The 22,349-nt window shown below is 39.7% G+C and overlaps 2 protein-coding genes across 2 annotated transcripts; one reads left to right on the forward strand and one right to left on the reverse strand.

Annotated features, from left to right (window-relative positions):
* Positions 1–61: 61 nt before the first annotated feature.
* On the forward strand, positions 62–4,335 carry LOC139714630 (NADH dehydrogenase [ubiquinone] iron-sulfur protein 4, mitochondrial-like). Its single transcript, XM_071626309.1, has 4 exons — positions 62–222; positions 1,588–1,763; positions 2,947–3,020; positions 4,094–4,335. Exons 1-4 carry the CDS (start codon positions 73–75, stop codon positions 4,195–4,197), a joined length of 504 nt encoding a protein of 167 aa, XP_071482410.1. The 5' UTR covers positions 62–72; the 3' UTR covers positions 4,198–4,335.
* A 4,196-nt stretch (positions 4,336–8,531) lies between these two features.
* Positions 8,532–21,550, reverse strand: LOC139714631 (WD repeat-containing protein 93-like). Its single transcript, XM_071626310.1, has 13 exons — positions 21,139–21,550; positions 19,247–19,448; positions 18,928–19,065; positions 18,177–18,352; positions 16,773–16,862; positions 15,825–15,984; positions 14,922–15,099; positions 14,160–14,314; positions 13,248–13,379; positions 12,168–12,451; positions 10,322–10,481; positions 9,599–9,815; positions 8,532–9,004 (listed from the first exon to the last, which is right to left on the reverse strand). Exons 1-13 carry the CDS (start codon positions 21,394–21,396, stop codon positions 8,920–8,922), a joined length of 2,235 nt encoding a protein of 744 aa, XP_071482411.1. The 5' UTR covers positions 21,397–21,550; the 3' UTR covers positions 8,532–8,919.
* Positions 21,551–22,349: the final 799 nt, after the last annotated feature.

Below are 22,349 nucleotides of genomic sequence, written 5' to 3' on the forward strand. Positions count from 1 at the left end.
CATGGATTTATGTACAATGTGAATACTGTACGTAAACTGTACGCATTTAGGCCGGCGAAAAATTCCGTGAAGATGGCGAGTGTATGGAAGCTGACAAGCGCCGCTGTTAGGCGGCAAATAAATCTCCAAAACACGCAATCATGCCGAACGTTTGTGTTATCATCTGTTACCAGGGTGTCAAACCCATCAGAGACACAAATAGAAGAAGTGAAAGACAAGGGGGTAAGGAGCATATACGTCTTGTCATGTGTCCGGTATCTAGCAAGAACACTTAGAATTTAGCTCTACACACTGTCACCAATAGTCCCACTTGTTTCGGCACATGTAAGCTTGTTTTTAAATCTTAGTTCAATGTCACATAACACTGTACAGATCTAACGTTAGCTAGACAGGCAGTCTAGGGGCCTGTCTTATAAAGACTTGTGATAGAAATCAATCACAAGTTTTGTGAGAGCTGCAATGCAAGTTGCGATTGATTTGGGGACTTGTGATTGATTTGAAGGCTTAGATCTCTACGACCACGACGACCTGATGCGGGTTTAGTTTGAACCTTGAAGAAGTAATCCCAACTACTACAGTAGTCTACTCATTCATAGTACTTTTAGTAGGGTTCATACCACTTTTTTACAATCTCCTAACTAAAGCTTTTTTTTTTTCCACAGATCTAACGTTAAACAGTAAAATTAATTTACGCTAACAGTTAGATAGAGTCTACAGACTACATCCATTCGCATGTTTGGAACACCATCATAACGGCCTAAGTTAAGTCATCTGACTTCACGAAACTTGGCCTAACTCACAACATGTGTGTTACTGTTAGATGAGGTTAGTACAAAACAAAACAAACACAGTCACACCCACAGGCACAGCTCCAGGGCCAGGTGCTGGATTACTGTAGCATTGGGGGTACCACCTATCGTCACCCTAAGCCAGGATCTGTAACTTGTTTATTCTAAAAATGTAACACAAATTCGCCTAATTCTTACCTCAAATATGCCATAAATACTGCAGTTTTGAATGTCTTGACCATCTCGTTGATTATGAATCTCCGTTTTAAAATAGCGCAATTTTAGTGCGTGCGTTCCGTTTTCTTCGCGCAGCTTAAAAGGGTACCTACAGTGTAGCGATCGGCACCCCCTCCCCTCCATAGGTAATACACATGGATTTCACAGCCATGCGTCGTTACTGAGCGGATGTGTAATTGAAACGTGTTTAGTTTGGTTTGTTAGTTTTTTAGTTTGATTTTCGTTTCGTTTTTATTGTTTTTATAGCTAATGACACTTACACCTGTAATCCCGCGCGTACCTTTTCGTTCCATACGCAAACAGCCATGATGATACGCAGGGTGCCGATGGGAAGGTACACTGCCGATAGGTGGTACCCCTACCAACAGTCCAACAGCAACATCCACGTACAGTGGATGTGCAGCTGCAGATCAGTACCGTAGCGCAGATAAATTTAGATCTAGGCCTAATGCCTAATCCAGGTTCAAGACAGGAGCTAGACAGTCTAGAGATAACATAATCGATGCTGTCAACATGTCATGCCATGGTACTGTACATCGCATGTAATCTTCTTTTTCCCCAGATGGACATCACAACCGTGTCCGGCATACCAGAGGAGCACATCAAGACAAGGCGGGTCCGTATCTTTGTACCAGCTCAGAATGCCATGCAGTCAGGAACAAACAACATCCATCGATGGAAGATGGAATTCGAGACCCGGGAGAGATGGGAAAATCCTCTCATGGGTTGGACGTCAACGTGAGTTGATTATTTTTTAGATTTACAAAATAAATTTTAAAAAAAAATTATGGTGTCTTTGAAAAATTCCCGTCTAAACACTAAACTTCAGATTCATTCATGTAATGGACTTTCTGCCATAGAAATTCTATTTTATTCAATTGTGTTCTAAGTCCAGTACAATTTTGTATTGATAGGGAAGTGCTGAGATTACCATCATGGATTACTCTTGCTTGGTATTTAATAGTCGAGGCACCAATTAATACTGAAGAAGATTCAACTTCATCAAGTGTTCATACATGTACACATCACAAGATTTGTTTTTTTTTAATATGTAGAGTCAAACCTGCATACAAAGCAAGACTATACCATATCCCGTGTTGTAGACAGATGGTCATGTAGACAGGTTGTAGTGGCATTGCAATAAGTATTTTCATTGGCCAATATGATTACATTCATGCAAACACACTAATTTGCAAATATGTGTAAATTATAATTACATGAACAAAAATACTTGCAGATACAAGGTGTATTGACTGACCATTGTTCTCATTTGTACTGTCTTGTAACCATGTATCTTATCTATAGATACGTTATTTTCCACCCGAGAAGCATTGTATTTGACAGATTTCTACATTTTCCTTTGTACGTACGGTTACCACTCACTTACTGATGACTGTGTGCTTCTCATTAACTTTTTGCTACTCTTTGACACTTTAATTGGGTGTGTGCTACCTCATTGTTTCATTTATGTGTACGTAACTTTTCCATGTGAGAATTCTATGTACAGTGTATAACTAAGTTGATTTAAATGCATTATGCACTCTTCAACAAGGACATTTCTCCCTTGTTGTGATGTGAATCTTGAAAGGGGCTATATTGGGTTTGCTAGCCTTGAAAAGGATTTTTGAGAGGGGGGCGTGTAATTCTTCTTGAAACAGATACCTGAAAGCATAGATTGTTGAGATTATAACTCTCCTTTAAAGGATTGAATAGTTGTCCAGCAGAAACCCTATCTGGTTGGTAGGGAAGGTTTAACTGTACAATAAAGTTTAATGTGAAGGAAAATTGATAGAATACATAAAATGTGATGTTGCAACCCCTGTTACATTTCATCTGTGAAACACTCAGCACTTGATAGATCAGTACCATTGGTGCAATGTGACATGTGTTCATGTTTTGTTTCTGTTATTTCCTGTTGCAGGGGTGATCCATTGTCAAATGTAGATGTGTCATTCAGGACTAAAGAGGAAGCAATTCGATTTGCAGAGAAGAATGGTAAGACTGAAATCACTTTGTACCAAATGTCTAAAAATTGCAAATTTGTACTTTACTATACTGTTTGTGTCCTGTGAGTTGTGTTGCAGGTTTAGGACTACACTGTCCAACAAAACATATGTACAGCTGTACATGTATTTTTTTTTTCTATGTTTATTTCTGCTTTTCTCTTAACATAAATGTCCATCTGAAGTTTTACTATGAGACTACAATGTTGAAGTCTAGTCATTTGGTTTTGACATGTAATTACAGAATTAGATTGATTCTATTCTTGTTGATGATGTTTCTTTGTAGGGTACAAGTGTATCTGTAGTACAGTGTATTACACAAGTGGTAGCTAAATCATGTCGCAAAATCTACAAAGAGCCTAGATCAAAGTGCCTGCGTGCAGTGGGTGTGTTTAAATTGGCATTTCATGTGATTTTCAAAATTTCACATGATGTAGTACACAAATCAACAGCTCCATGTATAGACTTGTGGAATTTATAGTGGCCCTTGAGCAGAGAAACCAATAATCTGAAAATCTCAAACAAATTACACTGAACTGTGTTGATGACATAGAGCCTCACATATCAGAAATGTAGAAGTGTAATTCTGTTACAATACCGCTTGCTTTCAAGTTCACCTGTGTAGAATCTATGCTTGCCTTTGTCTTTTGTTCTGCTTGAGCCCTTCTTCCTTGAGCCCCAACTCATGCATTCTAATGGTGAGACTGCCATGTCATCATCCTTGTTCATTGCAATTTGTTATAAATTTTGAAAACATTATCATTCCTCATCCCAGTCACTATAAATTCTGAAACTCTGTACTCAGTATAATTTACAGTTGTTCAAATGTACAAGTCTGAAAATCTTCCGGAGGTCCCCTTTACTGTTTGGATATAAACATACAATGTACGTGCAATGTACACTAGTGTACTGCCAAAATAAGCTGCATTTATGTGTCTTTTTGACAGGAAAGTAAAATAAAACTTACTCCTATTTGGTGCTGACAGATACTTTATTCATCCAGAGGTTTTCCACATGCATTGCTGGTAGTATTCTGCTAATCAGGTCTGTTTCATTCACACACAGGTTGGTGGTACGAGGTGGAGGAAAGGCAAGTCCCCAAGCCAAAATCAAAGAGCTATGGAGCCAACTTTTCATGGGACAAAAAGACGAGAGTATCGACAAAGTAAACAGAGTGGTGTTAGCTATCACAAAACTGTGTTTGTATTATTTCATTGTGAGAAGAAGTACATGTCTTATATCTATATACAAGTATTCTAAGAAATGAAGTATTTGATGTGAAGATACTGCAGTTTGCATGGAAAATGGAGAAAGCATTTGGTCAGTTGGAGAGCCAATTTTGATGATCCCCAGTGAAACAATCCCAACGAAAATCCAGAAATTTCAATGCAGACTTTTTCCTTAGAGATACAAAAGAAAAGACTTTCATTTCGTCGGAGATGTCAAAGCATTTGTTTATAACAAAATGATGAAGGATGTCTAGCTAAGGATATAAATCATCAATGTAACAAATTACAACAATGATCAGAAATGTGTAAGATTGTGGTTTTGACACACCAGATGGCTCCAGCAGTGAACCATTGTTCCATGCAGGGCAGTGTGAAACCATGATGTGTTGTTGATGCAGACTGCTAGTTTAAAATGGGATATACACTGTATACACTCTTGTCAAGCTTGTCAGGCCAGAATGTCCAAAATGATTGGGGAGCAGCAGTTATTAGCAATACATTCTGATGTTTGAATGGTTAAGCTCTTAAAAGGCATTATGCTTGGGAGTTATCACAAGCAATTGCTGTTGTTCTTGGGATAACATCCAAGATTTCTTTTCAACCCGCTTCAGATTGGTAATTGGAAAGCGAGTCGGGAAAAAAAAAATTGCACGGATGCCTTTGAGACAGTGTCACAGGTTTCAGATGAAGTACAAGCCATTGCAGTGGATTAGTGTAAAATAAAACAGTCTTCTAGTTCGGAAATAAAATATTCATGTTTATGACATTGTGCCTGTGTTTGGTGTCAATTTGTATCCATACAAGTACATGTAATACTGTATATGCTGTTATTTTTGCGTACAGATATTTTTGCGAATGAGGAGGCCATACATGTTTTCGCGAGATGTTGTTTTCGCGAATTGATGCCGACACGTAATGTAATCGTGCTATTACCCAAGCACACAGAAACATTTATGCGTGTTGTTAAAGTCGCGATCCAACTGTGATTCGTGAAAATTTGCAAAAATTAAACCCTCGCGAAAATAACAGCTTATACAGTATGCAATACGTGTGATTTCTTATAGAGTAGTTGATTCAGGTGGGTTAATGGTAGATGCACTCCTGTTCATCATCCCACTTTTCTGTCTTCTGTATGAAATTATATCTGTACATAGTAGTTGGTACAGCCTTGTCTATGCAACATTTTTTCAGTATTGAAATGAGAAACAAACTTATAAATACTGTGAATGCCTGTGCCAGTTGCCCAGAGATTTGGAACCTGCAGAATCATGGCATTGAAACACTGCAAACAGCCACGGATAAAATGTCAAATTTGACTAGTGTCCTCGTTCATGATTGCAGCCAATTCCTATGCATATATTCACTCTCTTGAGAGAGGACACCCACACTTTGGATTTATACTGTGTCAGTTAACCCGTTGAGGACGAGTCCCGAGTATACTTGGGCAAGGGTCTATTGGATATGTGTGTTGTAGCAAAATTTGCCTGTCCTCGACAGGTTAAGTGACATGTCACAAAATTTGATTCACTGTTAAAGTGCACCACTTTACACAAGAAGTTTTTGTCATTATGAAATAATGAGAATTATGAGCAGCGTTTAGGGAGGGGATAAGCAAATATAGGATACTGTTCATACTCCATCAGCATTTAAACATTTAGATGCATTCTGGCCAAATCAAACTTGTTCACATTTTATCAGCTGTACTACATTAAAGGGGAATTCCAGACGATTTTCATAATTTCACATCATGTAGTACATAAATCAACAACCCCATGCACAAATTTGTGGAATTTATTATGGTTTTTGAGCAGAGAAACAATACTTTGAAAAACCTTGAACAAAGTACACTGAACAAGGATGACATAGGAGGTTCACATATTTCAGAAATGTAGCAGTGTAATTCCATTACAAGACTGCTTGCTTGCGAGTTCACCTGTGTATAATCTATGCATGCCTTCTTTTTTTTCTGCTTCCTTGAGCCCCATCTCATGCATTCTTATGGTGACCCTGCCATGTCATCATCCTTGTTCATTGCAATTTGTTATAAATTTCGAAAATATTCTTATTCTTCATCCCAATTATCATAAATTCTGAAACTCTGTCCACAATACAACTAATTTATAGTTGTTCAAATGTAAAAATCTGAAAATCATCCGGTCTCCTTTAATCATTTTTACCTAAAATGGATGTGACAGCTCCTCTCAAACTCCTCTAGAACTATTGTAAAAGTGGATATTTTCGCACGACTAATTTTTCGCGCTTGGTGAGAAGAGTTTCGCGTGTGTTTAATTCCGCAGAATCAAGACAACAAATACAGGAACATACGGCAACCAAAAATATTTGCGTGCTTTTACTTTCGCGCTAGTTTCTGGTTGCGCGAAATGCGCGAAAATTTCCACTTTTACAGTACTTGAGGCTACCATCACAGAGGGGTGTGTGTGTGTGTGTGTGTGTGTGTGTGTGTGTGTGTGTGCACGTATGCATGAGTCCATGTGCAGATTGGAAGCTAGTGATGTTTTGAATTTCTTTTTCTGGTTTGCATCATCTCGGTTACCACCGTAATCTTCACTTGAATAGCTCTCCAATATCAGTGTGAAATTATCCTCTGCCTCCAGATTCTAGACATTGACAAAAAGCAAGTTTGCCAAGACTTAAATCAGATTCTTCACAAAACACTAACCTGAAATCAGCTTGTCTTGTGATCAAGATTCTATGTATTTTATAGGCTGTCTTATTCCTACTTTCCCTACTGTGTGACTCTTTCCATTTTTCCTCCAATTTCCAATAACACAATTATACAGACATACAAACTGTACACCCACACTAGTGTACTAGTACTCTGATAGAATCAAGTTCACAACTTGATATTAAATGTTCCCCTTTCGTTGACTCGGCAAGACACATCATGCTCATTTTTCTGGAGGAAATTTCAGAAGACTCGTTCACAGCCTTTTTAGAATTGTGTTATTCTTTTATTCACATAATATATACATATGTTGTACATTACACAAATATTACATACTTTACATACAAATGTTATACAAACTACAAATGTACAGTACATATCAAAATAAAATACTGTACATGTACTACACATTTGTACTGTGTATTTACAAGTCACATATCTTTCGCCACATAGTCCTTAAAGGATTAAGAGATATACCTCTGCAATGGGTAGCAATGTGTAGATATGGTGGCTTACAATTCTGTTGTGATTTCTCTCTGCATCAATAGGAATATTTTAGAATTAATTGAAAGTACAGTGCACTCCTGTTATTACGAACATGGTCATAACGAAATTCCAGTCACAGCGAAGTAAAACTTCAGGCCGCAAAATTATCCGCTTTTTGTTTTTTATTGTTTTTTGGTTCAGTTGTAATGAATTCTTGATATAACGAAAGAAAATTTCCAGTCTCAAGGACTTTGTTATAATGGGAGTCCACTGTATCTGCTATGTGTCGCACAAGTCTTGATATCAATGCTGACGTATATTTTATCTGGGACAAGAATTGCAAAACAAAGAGCACCAAGAGAATGAAACGCTGTACATGAAAAAATGCAACATACTCTGAACAATGCCATTTCTGTTTAATCTTGCAAATGCCGGAGTTTCAGGAGGCATGTCTGACCTCCAACTAGTCATGTTGTTGCAGCATTATCATTTGTGAGTGCATCAGTGTGAGGACCCTGTGAGAGCTATGAATGAATATGTAGTATCATTGAGTCTAAAAGTGGACATTTTTGCACATTTCCCACAACAATGAAACTACCATGAAATAGAAGCATGCAGATATTTTTGCATTGTGATACTATATATCTTTGATTCTGTGGAATTGAAACCACACAAAATTAATTTTACCCTAATGAGCACAAAAAATTACGAGAATACTTCCACTTTTACAGTATGCATAACCTCTCAACAGAGCCAATGATTGGTTGTGATTTTTTTTTCAACCGAACACTGGTAGCAAAAGTTGGTAATTTAAAGGCATAGATGGGTTAGGAAATGTGGACAGTCCTCCAGAGGCCCCTGTTTGGGGGTTTGAATCCATCTCGCATTATAAAAAAAAAAAAAAAATTGTACTTCTGCTGTAATTACTCCAGGGAGTGGGCTTCTGACAAACTTCAGCACAGATCCTGATTTTTGTGAGTAAGGATTTTCAACTTCATAGTTGATTCAGCATTACACAGCATCTTGCTGACATAATTCATAGGTTGGTTGAAATGTCCAAGGAATTCAACCTCTGTACGACATATCTTTCCCTCCCCTCATTCATTTGAACAGCATCGTTTAAAATGTCCATTTTACATCCACAAATTGATAAAAATGATATTCAGAAACGTGATCATAGCTGTAGTAGTTCTCACCATCATCATAATATCAGTTTGGCTTATGCTCTGTTGATCATCATCACCAGAAAACTCGGGAATTCCTGCAGTCCAGCATTCACACCTTGTTAAAAGTGTCATTACCAAAACTAAATTCCAGTTTTATGTGCCTAGCACTATATTTCTCGTTCCAGGAAAATGTCCACTGAGTGTAAACATGACATGAAATGAATGTGAGAAATTTCAAAAACACTGAAACATGAAGAACGTCAATGCACATTAAAGTGTCTGAGGATACATGGCTTCATTAGGTGAAAAGGCTGGTATTTGCGTCTATCTCGTCCTTTTTGCTGCTTTCTGCTTCAGAGCACCCCAACGCTGCTGCATTCTCGTCTGTCTACTCTGCTGCTCCGTCAGCCTGGGCATTGAAGAACAGACATGAGGTACATAATATCTGCCAAAACATTATTTCAAAATCTTTACATTTCCCCCATGCTCTGGGTTGTCCATTCATTTTTGTCTGGTTGATACAGTAGTGATTTGTGAACCCTGACAGCATTGACCCATGAAGAGCTTAGATATGTCCTTGAGTTTCCTTTTCCTTCACAATATTCCACATCCGCATGATTACAATACATGTAATTGTCCTGTTTAATACATGTATGTAATTAGGGTTATCATGATGTATCAGACATTACAATGACATATACAGGACTGAACACACCAGCAAATACTTGGATATACTGACTCAAACTGATTGGCATTTTCATTTATTTTCGATTTTTAGATTTTCAATTATTGCATAATAGGCACATTTACTAAAAGCTGTAGATGCAACCCTATTAAGCATTATGAAATAGCATGTGTCATATCTTTTAGCTCATTATCAAGGAGAAAACATGGCTTTCTATCCCCAGCTGCTGTGCCATCATATTCATCATAGGTCATTGTCCTGATGCCGTACGTTGGCTGGAACTAGGAAGGGGATGGGGGTTTAAAATAATGGCCTTACCTGTTGCTGAAGAGAGCATCAAACCTACTCTTGGCCAGAGTGGTGTGGAGGAGTGTGGGAGCTTGTGGTTCAGCGTCCTCCAGAGTTCTCCACAGGTTGGTCAGAGCGGGGAAGCTGTGCATGCCATAGGCGTACACGGTCGGTTCAGGGTCAAAGGTCGTAGCAGCCTCTGCCTCCTCTTCAGCGGCGACTGTGGACTCGTCTTGTTGCTTCTCAGCTGCAGAGGGAGAATATGGAATAAATGAAAGAACACTTTGATTATCTTTTCTCACTGTGATCATCATTTCTCACTGAAGTATGAAGCATACATGTATCATACATCAGCCTCACTATTGCACCAACACATGAATACAAAGATACGTATGCACACACGAAAGTAATTGTATAACATGTTCAGTCTGCTCATGATCATTAGACCTGTTCTGTAATACATTCAGACTTTATACATGCCTTGCTCACAAAAGTTGCCCTAAAAAATCATAAAGCTTGCTGGAGGCTTGCCCTACCTAGCAACAACTAAGTAAAATCCTGCGTATGGAACCTGATAGGAGGGAGGGGGTGAATGAGATGCTTTGTTACTACGCTAAAACGGTCTATTCTGAGCCATTACGTTTGATACCAAGGGTTCTATAAAAACAGTCAGTGTTGGACACAATATTCAGCAGTGGGTATGCACACAGACTCCCCTCTTCCCGTGCGTTCCCTGCCGATCTGACAGCTTACCTCTGAGGAAGAGCATCTGTCCCGCTGCAGCTACGGTGATGGCTGGGCGGAGGTCATCGCACTTCAGGAAGAAGGGATCGGGGAGCTTGATGCGACACACAGTCTTACCAGTGAAGACATTGCAGAGGGACACTTCACCAAGTTTGGTAACCAGTAGGGCCTTGAGCAAAGAAGCAAATCCAATACAGGCAACTCGTGTTATAACAAAGTCCTCAAGACCAGCAGTTTTCTTTCGTTAAATTGACATTCTGTTTTAGCAGGACAAATAAAGTATACAAAGATATTTAGATAATAATCTGGGGACATGAATTTTTATTTCGTCCTAGCAGCATTTCGTTATTCCAAATTTTCGTTACAACAAGAGTGCTCACCGACTGGTGGCTGTAAGCTAGGGTTCCTACATGGCAAGAACTGGTTCATGCAAACTGCATTCCAAATATTGTCTATTTCTTGAACATAAGAAATTATGATATGAAGTCTTCAGGAAACATGTTTTTTTTCCTTTCACAATTCAGTATCAGGAGATACACAGTATGTGTTCAGAGTTCAAGAATGATACAAGTCCAGTTCCTTTGCAAATTAACAAAAATCTAAATGAAAAAAAAAGAAAGTTAAAGAGACATCATAACATTACCACTGTAATCGTATGTTTTGATTACAAGTTCTATGAATGTGCACACCTGATCAATTTTACCTGCAGCAACAGGTTCTATTTTTTTGTGTGTTTTTTTTTAAATAGCCAAACAAGAGAAAATAGATGACAAGGCAAGTGTTGTAATGTGTCTCGCCCACAAACGTACAACACCTTTTTTTTTTTTTGTTCACAAATGGACCTATGGATCAAAAGTTAGGAGTCATGATTAAATGCACAGTACATTGGGCCCTAAAAGTTCATTGACCCCTGCCTGTGACCTTTGACCTTGTGGTGACCATCAACTCCCCAAGGTACATCTACCATCCAAGTTTGGTCACAAATAGACTTACGGATCAAAAGTTATGGTCCATAATCGAAACGCGCCCTAAATACTTAACATTGGGCCCTAAAAGTTCATTGACCCCTGCCTGTGACCTTTGACCTTGTGGTGACCATCAACTCCCCAAGGGACATCTACCATCCAAGTTTACTCATAAACGGACTAATGGATCAAAATTATGACCCATAATCGAAACGTGCCCTAAAAAATTAACATTGGGCCCTAAAAGTTCATTAACCCTGGTCTGTGACCTTTGATCTTGTGGTGACCATTAACTCTCCAAGGTTCATCTACCATCCAAGTTTGGTCATACATAGACTTACAGATCAAAAGTTATGGTCCATAATCAAAACGCGCCCTAAATACTTAACATTGGGCCCTAAAAGTTCATTGACCCCTGCCTGTGACCTTTGACCTTGTGGTGACCATCAACTCCCCAAGGGACATCTCCCACCCAAGTTTAGTCACAAACGGACTTATGGATCAAAAGTTATGACCCATAATCGAAACGCGCCCTAAAAACTTAACATTGGGCCCTACAAGTTCATTGACCCCTGCCTGTGACCTATAACCTTGAGGTGACCTTCATACTTGGTAAAAGGTAAAACTTTGTATGACCACTCTTCCCTCCAAGTTTAATTCAAATTGAAGCCCAGAGTACAGAGTTATTCAAGTTTTTATAGCGTTACGGACAGATGACGGACGGACGGACGACGGACAGACGACGGACGGACAGACGACCGACAGACGGATGGACAGACAGACGCCGCAGGCGATCCCTTAGTCTCCCCTCATCTCCGGTGGGCTCGACAAAAAATGGGTGAGGTGAGGTATACATTAATTGTCCCAGGATTTTTTCTAGCAATACTCACTGTGTCTTTGATGGTGTTGACTACATCCATGTGACAAACGCCATCTCTCCTGTCCCGCCACATTCCCCGGTACACCTGCTTCACGACTGGCTTGTCGCCATAGCAACAGCACACCGTTGCAAGGTCACCACTGGCATCGCCAGTGAGGATGGCAATCTCGGGTTTGGCCCCAAGAGCAGACAACTTGTCCGCCGGAGTAGAGAGGGGTTTAGCAGGAGGTGGAGGGAGAACGTGCAGGTGAGTGATGGGACGAGAGGAGACTTTCTGGGCCATGACAGGGATACCTGCATTCACACGAAAACGGTATCCACTCATCTAAGTTCATCAGTGTTACGTAAATAACTTTACTGGGTGTTTGTGTTTTTTACTTCAATATTCTACTTTATGTTTCTCTTCTCTTCTTCTATCTTATCTGTTGTCAGTTTATCATTTTTATGTTGCATGCAGTTTGCTTCATCATATGCCAGCTGATATGGTACATAAATACAATGTAGAACCCGAAGGAAGTATTATTGTATTTCATGACAGCTGAATTTAGGCAAATACAATGTACAGTGATTTCATCTATTTCATTTCATGAATCAATCTATTTATTCAGTCATTTCTTTCCACTTCTATGTATTTATTCATTCATATATTTACTTGTCTACTTAAACAATTTCATACTCAAACTCTATGAAAGTGTGGTAACTGTGGAGAATATGTTCACATGCAAATTCCATTTCCTTGTTTTGTTTTGTTGTGTGATTGCCTTTTTTTATGTGTAGTAAAATAACATAATTCCAGTAATTCATTAAACCATATGGAGGCTCAGATTCTGAGGTCATGTTGAATAAGAGAAAAGACCCACTGAATTATGAGTGAATGCTGATTGAGTAGTGCATCTACAGCTTCTTCAGAAAAGAATGTTGTGCTTTTATGGACTATTTTAATTTCATGATACTCATTTGCAGCCATAGTTTTGAGAATTAAGAACAAATCGATGATTAATAGGAAGTTGTTTACCTTTCAGAATATGGAACTATGACACACGGATCATACAAATTTGTTCTTTGATAAAAACACTCTTTTGCAACTCACTAAGGTGTTTGTCCCACAAGTGAACGCATCCATCTTCCAGCCCTACAGCAACAAGGGATGTGCAGGGGCTTGTTGCCATGGCGCCCACTCTGTCTGCATTGGGCCACACCTGGTCTGGTTTGTGCTCCAGATCTGGATGAAACATGGAACAGATTTAGTCATTTGAATGATCATTTTTATCATTTTTATCAAGCACACATACAGGCCTACCAGTCTTACCTATACTTCCTCATACTGGCATTGTAAGATGATGTTATCTAAAATCATCCACCGGCAAAAAATGTTGTTCACAGTGCAAGCAGTCTCTTCAGCATTGCAACATACTTGAAGTGTTTGAAGATGTCCCTTATTCTGCAAGTACGGGAATTAAGGAAGTATTGAAATTTGTGACTGCCTGTCACTGTCATTCATTACAAATGCATGATTCTTGCAATCCATAAACTTCATCTTTTGCTATTTTAGAGCTGTAGAGATGTAAAAGCTCCATACAGATATTTTCGCTATCAAAGCAAGGGAAAGATTCATGCAATCGTTACTTTGGCGTTAACTTCTTTTCTTCTCTTTGAATGTATGCTAAAAGAGGAAATTTGGTAAAGATGAAAGTGCATGCAAATGAGATTTGTGTAAGCCCATGACATAGTCATTTCATCTAAATTTACATATGAGACTGCTCTTGATAAAAATGTAAAAGTTTCAAATCCCCAAACTTCTATTCTGATGTCTAATTTCAACAAAGCTTACACTTTTTCTATTTGGTAACACTTTCTATCGAAGTCAATTTGTTCACGGAGAGGACTTTCACTTTAAATTCATCCATCGATGAAGAAACACACACTCAAATATAACACACACACACATACACACACACATGCATGCAAACACACACACTCACACACATGCACATGTATGCACCTTTGGCATTCTTGAGGAGGTTGAAGAGGGAGATGTTGGTGGAGTTTGACCAGCTGGAGACAAAGATGTGGGCCTGGTCCTCCTGGATGGGAGCCGTGCTGGATGAGGCAAGCATCATCCCTGGTTTCACAAAGAGGCACACGGCACGGCAGGGTCTGTCAAGAGAGAGTTGCACGTAAAACAACATCATGAACTCAACCAGTGTCACATCTTACACTGACTAATGTCATGGGCAAAATGAAATTAGTATTAAGGTAATAGATATCAATTTCTCGTGCAGCCTAAGTACGTCACAAATGACCTTCTTCGTCTTCTTCATCATCTTCTTCTTCTGTGATGGGGCACGATGTGAATGGGTGATATCCCTTGCTGACCATTGACTGGAACTACCCAGGGTGAACCACAATGGGTCAATATCTTTTGTTCAGTTTTTCATAATTAGTGGGTAGGAAAGACAGTTTTATCAGGCCGACATCCTCCTTTCCGCATCAAGTACAGCAGGATTTTTCATGTGTACAAATTACAATTCTGTCACCCATGGCATTTCCAGTTCATGTCCAATTCTACAGTGAGAGTGTGTGTGTGTGCTTCTCATTGCACCATGTCAAAAAGTGGGTCTCATAGATCTTGAAATATCTAATTACACACAGCTGTAATTTTACAAGATAAAAAAAATGTTGTGCAGATGGGAGAAAAAAAGCATGCTACGAAAGTCACTACTATTCGACAGATACAGGGCATAAAAAAACCGAGCAAACTCACTTCTTTTCTGTTTTGTTGTATTTAGGATCAGAATACGGACCAAGAATTTGATCTGCTACCAGTCTCCTTGTGTTAAGGTGTTCATTCTGAATGAGGTGTCTGTTGCCCTGTCCAATGGTAGAACACCAGTCTTCTGTGTCCGGAGTAGAGGGTCCAGGGTGGGGCACTTTACTGGAAGCTGCTTCAGGATCAAAGTTGTATTATATGTTAATAAAAAAAGGAATTATCATCAAGTTGTCTATGCAGCTATTCATTGTAATTTATCAGTCATTTCTAATAGGTTAACATGTTTTTGATTTTGAAATTTAAGCTTTATGGGGATTTGTACAGTTGTTTTAATTTACTTTTGAAAGATATATGTGTAAAATTTGGCAAAAGAATTCATTACAAGAACACTCTTCACATATAAACACATGTTCCATACACAATTCCGGTACAAAAACTCCTTTCTTCAAGATTTCCCACATTTGACAAACATCATCCAAAATGGCTATTTGTATCAGTACATTATATTTTGAATGTTATTTCATGCCATGTACATGTATATTGGAATATGTTCCCTACTGGCATTAATTCACCTTGTCTAAATGCATAGAGCAATCCAAACTTGACTTGTGATAAAAGAATTAAATCTTCTAGATCAATTTTCATGGCCAAAACTTTACTCCTCAGAATAATCTACCAATAAGTTAGAATTTCAAGAGTAACATTAACAGCAATTTCATGAGATGCCTGCTTTTCTTCTTCTTCTCCTTCTTCTTCTTCTTGTTTCTCCTTCACACAACTATCTTAGAAGTTTTCTAATTGCTGCTGGGTTTTTTTCTTCTTCTTCATTCTTTCTTTTATCTTTAAAAGGTGCAAGTCCTCTCACAAAGCATGTCCAACATCATAATCATTTCTCACCAACAAGCTGGTCTGGTAGTGGTCTGGTCCTGAGGACAGGAGTGGGCTTGGAGAGACTGGCGGGATTCCATTCAGGAACCGCAGCTGACCCACCGTGGGGGCCAACGTTCACTGCGGCATTAGGAGTCATTGTCCGAGGGGTGTCCTGGGAACTCACCGACTACATGAAGCAGTCACACATAGAAAACACTCCTAATGATCGGGACTATTGAAACGGTCATAAGAATCATACTCAATCCTAGGCTACTATTCATATTAGCTTGTGTGGAGATTCAATCTGCTAATTACATAAACTAGTGCTAAACATGCAATGAATGACGTCTGTTGAACGCTTATACAAGCACCTGGTTTCTACTGAATAGAATGCGACAGAATTCAACTTTCTCAGAATTTCACCGTCACAGAAGATTCAAGTACAATGAGTTAAATTAACAATTCTGAATTTACACTGGTCTATCAGAATCACGGGTAAAATTGTTACTCTTTCTATTCAAACAGGTTCAAAGATCACAACAAGAATTTTATTACAAAAACAAAAAACCAAAAAAATCATGGTATCAAGCAACCTTTATTTCTGACTGGCTAGCTAATGAGGCAAGAATCACTCAGCTTCAGAGAATTCACAATGGGTGAAAACCAAGCAGTCATATGTATTAAAGGCTGGTTGAAGCTCTATATGTATGTGTGTGTGCGTGTGTGCTCTTTCCTCTAACCAACAAAAGTTTTCTCTGATCAGACTCACAGATTGCATGTCATAGAGAAATGTCATGTGTATGCATGAATGAAGAGTCGTTGCACAATTATCACTTGAAAAATACCCAATTCACACCAATAAATGCAACCAGATATTAAAGCAAGCATGGTTACATTCAGCATCATTTGCAACATGCAGAAACATGTGAAAGCATCACCCATGCGGAATGAAGTGAGAAGAGGGGCATGCCTTACCTTGGTTTTGGGACCACCTATCATGGACAGGCCTTCCATGGGGTGGCTATATTCAATGGGCTCCTCCATGGGCTTTTCTCCACCTCCCTCCTGGTATCCATAGCAACACAAAGAGGTGCAAAATAGCATAGCAGGTGCACAGAGCATGCAGCAGAAAACAGTGTAATAGGAATACAAAGACTCCAACCCCAAGCATCTTCTGATCTGGAGATTCTCCCGCCTGAAACCCCTAGCAAACAGGAGACTCCAAGTTGATGTGCGCAAAGCGCACATCACGAGCGCGAAACGCAAAGTTCCTTGTGGCTGGGGGTCCAGAGCCCGCTTAAGGACCCTAGAAGTTCTAGGATTCTAGATGCTCTCTCGTGCTATCTAAGGCTTATTTTTCAACATACAATGGCAATAAGTAAGAAATCCTTTCCAACGGGAGACACAGAGCCAGGGTGGAAGAGATTAAATCTCAAGCGGGAGAATAGGAGATTTTGCAAAAATGGGCTTTCGGCGGGAGATCTCCTGTCGAATGCAGGAGAGTTGGAGTCTCTAGGTATACATTTTACCCAAATCTCAGATAAAAGATAAAAGACTAGAAGGCCGACTCTGCAATTTAAGATTCCCAGATGCAGCCGAATCCCAAATTGTGCTAGAATGGTGCTATAAATTTACCCTACACTCGCAATGTTGAGCATGGAGTGTTCTAAAGCTATATGCACTACAACTCACAGTGCATTGTACTACGAAGGGAGATGAATATAAAAAGTGCTCAGATGTAAAGCAAAGAATTCACATACGGTAATCACCAGATCATGCACAGTGCAGTGATGTAGTGGTATGTGCACTACTGACATCATTGATTTCATATCTCCCATCTATCTTCATTTATGCAGTTGAGCAAGGGCTACAGCAAGAGCAGAGCAAGTGTTACATATCTTTCTGATGTTTCTACCTGTCAAAGCTTCTGTATGTCATACTAGTATATTCATGAGCATAATATTTCACTTACATGGAAAAGTAAGACAATCATGCAAGTAGATGCATACAAAATTGCTGAGAACCAGTCACCAACTGAGAAGCATACTTATTGCATTTAAGGAAAGAAGCTAATGAGTTCCTTCACCACGATGACGATGTACAGCATATTTGCATTGTCAGAGGTAATACATTCAGAAGTTGTTAATTTTGCAAATATCAGTCTACTTGCAGAAATAAAAGCACCACACAATAAAACCAGACTACAGTGCATCACTACGGTGTAATTAAGACAGCATCTGGCCGTTTCACTGGAAAATGACGCCATGGACAGGCATAACAAGTCAGGTCATTAATCAAGACCCTCTAGGAAATACTACTGAACAGGCCTGTTTCACTCTTCACTTCCCCACACCTCCCAGGCTGCTATCCCTCCATTACCTGAAGGTTTGAGAGATCCTCACTGCTCTTCTGTTGAGTCCCATCCTGCTGCTGTTGTTGCTGTTGCTGCTGCTGCTGCTGCTTAGCGAGGGCAGCCTCCACATCCCTGATCCAGTTGTCTCTGGGGAGCTTGAAAACATCGATCCATGTCTCATGGTCTCCGTCCTTGTCAGACTCTGTTTCAAAGAGAACAATCATGGACGACTTTGATATGATAATGTGCTCTGCACAACCTACTCTTGCTAGTAATGAACATGTTTATGAAAGAGATTAAGAAAATGGTAGGCCACACACTTATGGCTAAAGACCACCTTGTCACTATTCTCGCCACTAATTACAGCCCAGTTTTGTACTAGTATCTTGTTTCTTTGTATGTGATGCATCATCACAAAAGCCATGTTATGTCAGGAATTTTTGTTTGTTTTGTTTTGTTTTTGGCAGATCTGAATTCGCTTGATGAAAAACTTAAATTTGACATAGAATTTGCCCTACTTAATTACACAGAAAATATCATTTAACAGAATTAAGAATTAGAAAACTGTAAAGGTTATATGAGTACCATCATCAGTACCTGGCATACCATATCTATTTGCCTTTGATTTGTTTATTTCAGTCAGCCATAAAGGTACCTTGCATTTATTGTCAGGAAGAGGAGAGTTCACTTCCCAACAGCTTCAATCTGAATTGGTTGTCATTTAAACTCTCCTTTGAATGCCTTTCTCCTCTACCAGTGTTCTGATTAACAACTCACTTTCCATGGTCAGGGCAATGTAGTCACCATCTTTGGCTAGATGCATACTGACAACCTCGGCTCCAGATGGCATCTCTGTGTCAAATGTCTTCAGGATCAGCAGTGCAGACGATGAGAAACAAAACAGTCTGCACACACCTGTGACAAAGATAAAAATCTGTCAATGTTTCAACAAAATTATGACATACGCCATCAGCAGTAAAACAAATCTCTGTGAGGAAAAAAATGCTTGTTTTGGTTTATTTTAATCACATCTCTGCAGCAAGTGAGGCATAAAATACAAGTAGTAGTGGTACGCCATGTATGCATCCATTCTTACCTTTTGTGTCAAGTGATGCTAGTAGACACATTTGGACGCCAATCTGAGTACTGTCCAGGGAAGAAATAGCAGCACCATCTTCTTCCCACGATGCAACAGGATTGTGAAGTGTGGCATGTAGCACTGATATGCCATTGGTCTGCCCAAGAAACACAGCAGACCCATCTGGGCTCCCTGCCAAGCACAGTATATCCTCTTTTTCCTGCAGTGAATAGAAGGATAATACGTTAGTTTTTATGTGAGCAACTAAGATTTGATAGGGTCTACCTGGTATTTCTGCCCAAGTCAGACTTTCACATGATGGAAGATGAAATATATGTATTCAAGCTCTTGTTTACTAATTACCTTTCTTCTTCTTACCAACATATCAATATGAAGTGAGGGAAAGCTTTTTGTTCGAATTTTCACTTTCTTTGTGGAAACTAGAGATGTGCTCTTTGCACTTCTCTAGACTTGACCCTTAACCCGTTGAGGACGAGTCCCAAGTATACTCGGGCAAGCGTCTATGGGAAATGCATGCTGTAGCAAAATCAAACCGACCTCAACGGGTTAACGAGATAATGCCTGCAAGTATGAGCAGTTCTTTCTGAACTAGTAACAGGGTGTTGCTAATAAAGAGCTATTATCTTCATTACAGTAAAAATTCAGGATTTCTTAATAATGGGTACAGACTGATAAAGGATAATTCTGATTAGCATAATCAATATTAGTATAATATTAGAAATATCTAAGTAGAAACTAGACCACCCCAGAACTAGAATCAATCTACTTTCAGACTCTGATTCTACTTCAAGGTTTCACTCAGTTTCACCCATCACTGGAACAAGTTCAGGGAGCATACCGGGTGGTAGTACTTACCCCCTAGGCTACTACACTAGATGAAGTAGAATTCAACTTTAAAGACCTGCCATTTTCCACTGATTCAAATGTACACCTGGTCACAGGGCATGGGGGGGGGGGGGGGTGGATCCAGGAATTCCATAAAGAGGGGGCACCTTAACAAAATTAAAGGGGGGCGCATCCATTTTTACCACCGCCAAGGGAGGAGATTATGTTTTTATTACCATTTGTTTGTTTGTCTGTGTGCAAAATAGCTAAAAAAGTTGGATTTGGATTTGAATGAAACTTCCAGGAAAGGTTGGGAATGACACAAGGAACAGATTATCGAATTTTGGTAATTGTCCGAGAATTTTCATAGATTTTATGAAGATTTTCAATATTTTGGTAGGTAGGGTCGATGAACTTTAGGAGAACTTTCAAGCTGCGCATTTTTTAGGTTTTCATACGCGCACTAAAGTGCGTGCTCAAGTTTCTGCTAGGGCGAGGCATATCGCGCAGCTGAGGGTTGATGACATAGCAAAAGGCGAATTACCCGGGTACAGGAAAATCAGACGATTTTCAGATTTCTAAGCATACGTCCAATGTATGAGCGAAAATCACTGATCTCTAGTCTAAGAATACTTATTATAAGACGATCATTGGTGGAAATTAGCTGCTTGGCGGAGGTCTGCAATCTCAGAGTGCTTCTCTATCTAGTTTCTTTTTGTTTCGTTTGTTTTAACAAAAAATAAGGAGGGGGTGCAAGGTGTGTCCCCCTCTGGATCCGCCACCGAGGTCATACAAAAATGTGATTGCCAGGCAGTAGAGTCTACAGTGCCAAAACATAAAGTAATAAACATATAAAGTAACAGCATCTGGTCAGGCTAGATTCTACTTGACTTTTAATATACTGCAGAGAGTACTAAGATGAGTGTTGACCTCTAATAGTTACATATTTGTAACGTTACTTAGTAACCTATATTATGTTTACAGGGTCATCGGGACATCCCTTTGAAAATTATATTAAAATTTAAATCATACAGAACCATTAAACAAGCAGAAGGATCTCTTACACGAGCTATCGAAGAAAATTCGTATTCTGGAACTGGTTCACGAGATCGGAGCTCTTCCGCAGCTGCTTCTCTTGCACTTACTTGCTCCCATGATACATCGAAAATCATGTTAACAATTTTATCGACAAGCCTGTACGGCTGGGGGAGCTTGTCGAACATCTGATCGGGGTCGGCACCGTATTCATCTTCATCGTTGATAAGATTGCTGAGGGAGTCCGGCGTAATGGACATCAAATTTTTGCGGACGTAAACCGGCATTTTGACGCTGTTGTTGACTCCAAAAGTTAGGACAGTCAGAAGAGGGGGATTCCTTTCCACTATCTTCAGTGAGCACTCAACGCTAGTTCGAACGATCAGCTCTGTGGTAGAGACGAAGGCATATAATCATGACGACTCCGACGCTGGCGACTGATCGTCTCACGAACGAACTGCTTGTCGCTGTTCAGTGCTTAGTGCAGTGCAGTGCAGTGCAGTGCAGTGCAGTACAGTGTGTTTTAGTCTGTACCGTGCGCTCCAGAGCGGCCCAGCCTGGCCCGGCGGCGTGCTGATATGCCAGCTAGCTCCCTGCACATGCAGCCAGCTCTGCTGCTGCAGCTGCAGGCTGGTGTTTGAGCTCTCCACGGCAACTGACTTTCTGCTATGGTACGCCATCTACGGTCATGAATGAGCGATGAGAGTAGGGTTCGCTCGCGCAGGCTACTTAGTATAATAATCATCACACTGAGCTTATTCGTTCTCCACCTCCTCCTCCTCCTCCTCCGCCTCCTCCTCCTCCTCCTCCTCTTCTTCTATGATAGTGACAACAGTCAACTCGCTGATTGTGTAGTAAGTGTTGTAGGGGGAAAAAATCATCATTCGAATATTATAAATCAAATTAACTGGGAAGAATAATGAAAAGTATAATGTTGGCTTTGATCGACTCTTGGTAGGAAGGAGTTTGAGTGATAGAGAGTTCTGCTGGGTTGTTAGTTCTTCTTTGACGTGGATGGAGTAGTGTTGGAAGTGTTCCTTGATCATTTCAGCATGTTGTTACCAATAATGATAAAGGAGGTTTAAGAGACTAGCTCCCATTCGCTATGATTATGACGGCTCAAAAGAATACTCAAAAGAAATCCACAGCTGCATTCGTGTCTTTGATGATCGGAATTCGATGCCATTTTCTGGGCAATCTGAAGATTTACGTTGAAAACTAGCCTGAAATATCGGGTACA

The sequence above is a fragment of the Diadema antillarum genome, unplaced genomic scaffold (genome assembly GCF_040938485.1).
Source record: "Diadema antillarum isolate AM-2024a unplaced genomic scaffold, OU_Dant_1.0 seq00002353_RagTag, whole genome shotgun sequence".
Taxonomy (NCBI): domain Eukaryota; kingdom Metazoa; phylum Echinodermata; class Echinoidea; order Diadematoida; family Diadematidae; genus Diadema; species Diadema antillarum.